We start from the raw sequence: 6,588 nt of genomic DNA on the forward strand, positions 1-6,588 counted from the left end.
CATTAACAATGTTAAAGGAGTCCCCACAGGGCTGGAGAGATGGCTCAGTGGTTAAGAGCACTGGTTGCTCTTCCAGAGGTCCTGAGTTCAAGTCCCAGCAACCACGTGGTGGCTCACTACCCTCTATAAGGGGATCTGATGCCCTCTTCTGGCCTGTGGATCAGAGCACTCACATGTATATTAAATAAATAAAATTAAGAAAAATAAAAGGATTTCCCACAAACACACAGATTACACCCTCTTTGTGTTGATGGAAAACACCTGATGTTGAGTTTATCTGGCTGCATTTGCTCTTAAGTGGTTGAGTACAGGCTCTCAGGAATTCCTGAGTGCAGTGAACAGAGCTAATGACTATAAAGAAGTAGAATACCAACAGAACTGAAAACAACATTTAATGCTTATAGGAGACACATGTTCAAGGTGATAAAAAAAAATTAGACAACATGCCTTGCACACAGAAATCTAAACATGAAAAACCTGTATTTTTGGACTCCCTAAGTCAAAAGCGATGCTAGACTAAGACTTTCACCTGTCACAGATACTCAGTATACAGTCTAAGGGATGTGCTGACAATTACTTGTTATTTAGAAAGGACATTGATAATATACAACATTACTGTTTTATAACATATTTTTCCACAGCTGTTGACACTTTTTAGGCTTCAGTTTGAAACATGAGCTATGTGAGAGTGTATGGTATAAACAGTTATCTGTAAAAGTACGGCTGGGATATTTGCTTGGTTTTGCACAAGGGGAAAAGACACACTGATCTTCAGAGCTTTACAGTGCTAAGGAACAATCGCAACAAACCTAACACTGGTGTTACAAACAAAACATGATTGGCCATGGGGCTCACCCTTTAATCCCAGAACTCAGGGGGCTGAGACAGGAAGATCATGAGTTCAAAGCCAGTGTAGAGCACACAGTAAAGCCTTCCAAACCAAACCAACCACCACTTCCTTAGAAGTCAGCCCTGTGGGTAAGGAGCTGACTGGCCTTATTCAATAGTTGGCCTTTATGCTTAATGACTTTACAAAAACATCCATTCACAGTGATAAGCTGCCTGCTTCTCATGGGTAGGAGGTATATCATCAAAGTACTGCCACCAAGATATTTGGTGGTCTAGTCTTGATGTTCAATTACAGTTGATTTCTGCATTTCTCGTCAAGGGTATCTTGAGGTAATAAGTATTCTAATAGCGAAAATAACTCCTGCTTGGAGCATAACTTGCTGAACTCAGGGTTTCATCTCTTAGTATTAGGCAGTTCCCAATAATTTGGTGTATAAATAAAGAATGATCCTACAGGAGTGGGTGACATTTTGTTTAGGGTAGTGTCACAGCAGGGCTCAGGGGCAAGTGAGCTGAGGACAGGACTCCAGTGAAGGAGAAGGGAAAGGGCTCCCAAGAGGCTGAGGACAGGCAGTCCCATGAAATAACTGGACTCACCAGATCCTGTACGCACAATATCTACCCTGTTATGCTTACAGGAGTGTCTATATCCATGGATTGTCACTATAAGAAAAAGGAAGAACTTGGCTTGACAAAGGGATAAATGCATACACTCCACAAAGATCACTTCTTTGGCTCAATGAACACCATCTTAGTTACAATACATGGACAGTTGTTATTAGGTCCTTAGGCTTAGAGAAACACAAGTTTCTATGCATATGTGGATCATGTGGAGACGAACATAATCTGTGTTATATGTTCCAAAGGATTAGAAGACAAATCCAAGGTCCCAACCAAGATATCGTCACCACCTCAGTCTGGTACATCTTACCAGTAAACAAGCAAAGCCTTCTGATGGGTTGGTGTTCTTCAATGAGAAGTCAGTTCAAAAATTAAACTTTCCTGATATTGCCTTATTTCTTACAAACACAGAACAAAAGTCTTGACTTTAGAAAGGTAATCTAAGGTAAGTGGCTGGAGTGATTTGGTGAATGTTTTTCCATTAATATGCTCAGTTATTTGGCTAAAACCACAGTAACTGACCAATGTTTTAAACCTTTCTCATTTGACAGTCAGCAATTACTCCTTATTACATGACCTTTAAACTTATTTTAAGACATACTGGACACTGAGATCATTACAATGTATTTCCTCAAAGTCTGAAAGGTTTTCACCCCTTTAAAAGATGAGCATCTTGCATTACATGGGAGAAAAGGGGCTTCCTGCATCTGAGTCCCAGCTCGGCTAGAAGGACCGTCTAGGCACAGCCGGTGTGTTAACATAGATACGAATGACTACTGGAACTCCCAGAGAGTTATCTGCTTTGCTTCTGACATATTTCATGTCATTGAGTCGCAGACTTAGGTACACAACTTCTCATCTTGGTGTGGCTTGCTTTTTGTGAATATCTTCCCAGAATTCATTTTAACCAGTGAAGGCCTTGTAACTTCAGAGCACAGGAAGTATGTGTCCACAACAGATTAGTGACTTTCTTAAAGGCAAGTCCACCTTGTGCATGACAACTAACTCCTGGGACATGGTTACTTTGCTATTATCAAGCCAGAAACCCTGTTGGGTCCACCTCAGGGTCTGGGTTTTACTTCTGCACCTTTGTCCGCAGCTTGGCAAGCTCCTCTTCCAGACTTCTGATATGTTCCTTCAATGTGGCCTCATCTTGCTGAGCTTTCTGACTGGCTTGGCTCCGTGCTTCTTCAATTTTCCGTTCATACCACTTTTCCATCTGCGCAGAAACGGCCTCAAAAAAATACTGGGTTAGCTCCAGGGCTTGCGAGGCATCTCGAGCATCGCTGCTGGCTGCTGCTGGCTGCTGTCCACTGAGGCTGCTGGTTGTCGGCTGCTGGCCTCGATGCCTGGTCTGCCCGCTTCTCCCAGACTTCTTGGTTTGAGTGCCTCGGTTAACACAGGACCCAGTCTGCTGATCATACCTGGAAGCACCTGGGGCCTTGACCTTCCTTAACCCGGAGCCTGTGCAGTCAGAGGGAAGCAGCTCCTGCTGGTGTCTATGGGCAGCAGTGGCATTGAGTGCCTTGTCCTTGGGTCTTACAACCTGAGAGGAGCTGTCGGAAGCTGCTCCTGGCTCTGCAGCTACCACTGGTTGGTCTACAGCTGTTTTCAAGGGAGAGACAAATGTCAGCACACAGCCATATCCAGCTGCAGGACTGGGGCTCCTGAGAACCTCAGGCTTGCTGGGCACCACTCACCCCACCCACTTCTCCGTGCTTTCCCTCACCTTTTTTCTCCCTCCCTCCCACTTTATCTCCAGGTTTCCCATCTGAGTTCATCAGGGCTCTCTTGGATTCTGTGTTAGCCATAGGAATAACATATCGGCTAGATTTCTGGCCTTTTCTTTCTCCAGTATTGCCTATCATAGAAGTCTCTGGGTCCTGTTTCTAACGCCTAAGGATGACAAAACTTACAGTGTCTCAACACAGAAAGAGCACTAATCGCTGAGGAGGAAGACACTCCCTTCACTTCTGGGACATAAACCTGTGTACCAATTTGTTTTCTGGATCCTTTCTTTGTTTGGGAAAGGGTCTTACAATGCAGTGGGACTCAGAGACCCACCTGCCTTCGCCTCCTGAATGCTGAGAACAAAGCCATGTGACATCACACACCACAGGCAGCTCTCTCTTAGGAGTGATTTTAGGGTTACAGCAGAGTTGAGAGGAAGGTAAGCCACATTCCTCATCCAGCTCCTCGACCTATGTTCCAGTCACCATAGCCAATTCTATAGCAAGTCCTAGCATGACAAGCTGGCCCAAGATGTTTATGAACTTGCTGGCATAAAGCTAAAGCCGTGGAAACAGACGGGGCTACAGTGAGCACCTGACCTGTCAAGACGTCCGCAGGACCTCATTACCATGTCAGGAAAATACAGTTTATACACATAATGGGATTTGATTCAACCATAAAGGAAAAATTATATTATTTGCAAGAAAATGGATACAACCTGAGATTATAGTGGTAAGTGAATACCCCAGACTAAAAAGGAGCAGGTCATACATGTTTTCCCTCATAGTCAGAACCTTCAGAATCAAGAATCTTTTTTTTTTTGAAACAAGGTCTCACTATATAGTCCTGACTCTTTTAGAACTTGAAATGTAGAGCAGGCTGACCTTGAACTCACAGAGATCCATCTGTCTCTGCCTCCCCAAGTGTTGGATTAAAGGTGTGTGCCACCATGTCCAGCTAGAATCTAGACTTTTAAAACTGAAGAGGGGCTGTTTGGAAAGGAATTAGCAGAAGGGTACCGGGTGGAATCTGAGGCGATGCGTGTATGCAGAAATATAATGAAGCCATTTTTTTTTTTACGATGGACACATGCTAGTTTTGAAAATTATCAAGTGTACTCACTACAGCTAAAGAGTCATCATGTAAAGCATGTCTTGTTTTTGTTTTTTTGTTTTGTTTTTTTTTTTTTCGAGACAGGGTTTCTCTTATAGCCCAGGCCGTCCTGGAACTCACTCTGTAGAGCAGGCTGGCTTCGAACTCAGAAATCCGCCTGCCTCTGCCTCCCAAGTGCTGGGATTAAAGGCGGGCTCCACTGCCCGGAGCAAAGCATGTCTTAACACCTAGGGCAAGTTCAGGACACTGATGGCTGCTTAAAAGCTTTGCAGGTTTAAGTAAAGGCAAGAGGCCACTGGAAGGAGCAAAAGGGGCAAAGGCCTGCCTAGGAGAAAGCTGGTCCCTCATCACTCTGCATCTTCAAGATCCACGGACCCTTGACAGAAGCTAGGGTCATCTGGGAAGAGGAACCTCACCTGAGAGACTACGTCCTTCAGATTGTCTACAAGCAGGCCTGTGGGAGCATTTTCTTCATTAATGGTTGCTGTGTAAGAGCCCAGCCTCCTGTGTGTACTATGACTCCTGGGAAAGAGGTCATGGAGTCTATGAGAAAACAACCTGAGCAAGCTGGGAACCAGGATTTCCTTCAAGGTCTGTTTCAGTTCCTGCCTTCAGATTCCTACCTTCAACTCCTGCCCTGACTTCTCTCAGTAGTGGAGTGGGACCTGGGATGTTTAAGCCAAATAAGCCCTTTTCTCCTGAGGCTGCTTGTGGTCATGTTGTCAATATCCCTTGTTTTACTCTGCACTCTGCCACGCCTGCCTGCTTCAGACTTCCTAACATTTGAGCCTCACTGTGCTTGCTGCAGCTCTGGAGTATGGACAGTATTCAGGTCAGGAAGGAGGAGGAGTGGATCTTTCAGAGACTTTCTGAGTGTGAGGTACCTAGAGAGGAGTCAGAGGGAGATGGTGTGGATTTAGCTCTAAAGGTCCGAGACTCTCCAGAAAGTTTCAGCTCCAGATTCTGGATCTTCAACATGCACCAGGCTTTTAGTTCATCCACCAAAGACATCTAAAATAACAACACACAGAAGGTTGAGTTTGCTGAGGCTTATGAATTAAAGCACCAAGAGCGAACTTTTGAGGATCTGGAAGTATGGTTTGTCCCTGAGTTCTACTCCCAGCAGCCAGATGTCAGCTCACAACCAGTTTACAGTCTGTTAACACCAGTCACAGAGAATCTAAGGGAACCAGGCACTCACATGGTACACAGGCACACAAAACACCCATACACACAAATAAACAAAATAATCTTTTAAAAACAATTTTACTTAAAGATTTATTTTATGGGCTGTTAAGATGGCTCAGTGGTGATAATATTTGCTGCCAAGTCTAAAGACCTCAGTTCCACAAGTTGTCCTGAGTTCTACACATGTGCCTTGGCATGTACATCTTTCCCAACCCACCACGACAATCTGTGTCTATTTGTGTGAACATGTACGCATGTACCCTGGAGGTAAGAAAAGTGTTAGGTACCCAGAACTCAGATGCCTAGTACCTTGCAAATTTTCCAAACAACTGTTTTTGGCTGCTCTCACTGACTCCCAGGGACCAGTCCCATTTGTTGGCCTGGAAAAGCAATAGACTCCTGAAGAGAAAACTGAAGAATGACCAATAGAGAGAACTGACTGGCAAAGATGGCCTTTCCAGTATACTGTCCAGCAGGCTCAACAACGAGCTTAAATAGGACTACACGCCCTTTGCTCCTAACTTTATTAGGGTTACACAAACAACAGGCTATGGAATGCAAATGGTCTGAACACTGTCAGCCTCTCGGTTTGCATGGCTAGACCTGGACCAGCTCGGCAGACGTGGTGAAGCAGCAGTGAAGGACTGACAGACACTGGTTCTTACCTGACGTTTCTCTCCCTCCTGCTTCTCAGCAGCTGCATGCTGTTGCAGGCGATTCAGGCATTCCGTTCTCTCCGCTGACAGTCGCTCTACCATCAGTTTGTCCAAAACACACATCTAGGGTTCGAGAGACAGATGCTCTAAGAATGGACCCATGAGCAGAGTCCACAAAGCAGGCAACGGACTTCAGTTCTTCCTTCTGTCCTATTTCATAGCATGAGATTCTAGCTTTTCAGAATCCCTGCACATATTTCCTGTAAGGCCAATGTTGTCCCTTTTTTCTCATACCTAAGTCCTAAGTGCTTAGTAGAGCACAAGTTCTCAAAAACACACAATATTTGTATATTTTATTTTGTAAATATTATATTTTGTATATCATATATATATATATATATATATATATATATATATATATATATATATA

The 6,588-nt window shown here is 44.2% G+C and overlaps 1 protein-coding gene across 1 annotated transcript in view; it reads right to left on the minus strand.

The window, feature by feature from the left end:
• Window positions 1–2,485: 2,485 nt before the first annotated feature.
• Window positions 2,486–6,588, minus strand: part of Ankrd6 (ankyrin repeat domain 6) — a 54,827-nt gene continuing 50,724 nt past the window's right edge. Inside the window, exons 13-15 of the mRNA XM_028780906.1 lie at window positions 6,168–6,281; window positions 5,199–5,325; window positions 2,486–3,075 (exon numbers count right to left, since the gene is read on the minus strand). Coding sequence (XP_028636739.1) covers window positions 2,546–3,075; window positions 5,199–5,325; window positions 6,168–6,281 — 771 coding nt within the window. The 3' untranslated portion in view covers window positions 2,486–2,545. The remainder of the gene's footprint in view (window positions 3,076–5,198; window positions 5,326–6,167; window positions 6,282–6,588) is intronic.

The sequence above is a fragment of the Grammomys surdaster genome, unplaced genomic scaffold (assembly GCF_004785775.1).
Source record: "Grammomys surdaster isolate TR1022 unplaced genomic scaffold, NIH_TR_1.0 97, whole genome shotgun sequence".
NCBI classification, from domain to species: domain Eukaryota; kingdom Metazoa; phylum Chordata; class Mammalia; order Rodentia; family Muridae; genus Grammomys; species Grammomys surdaster.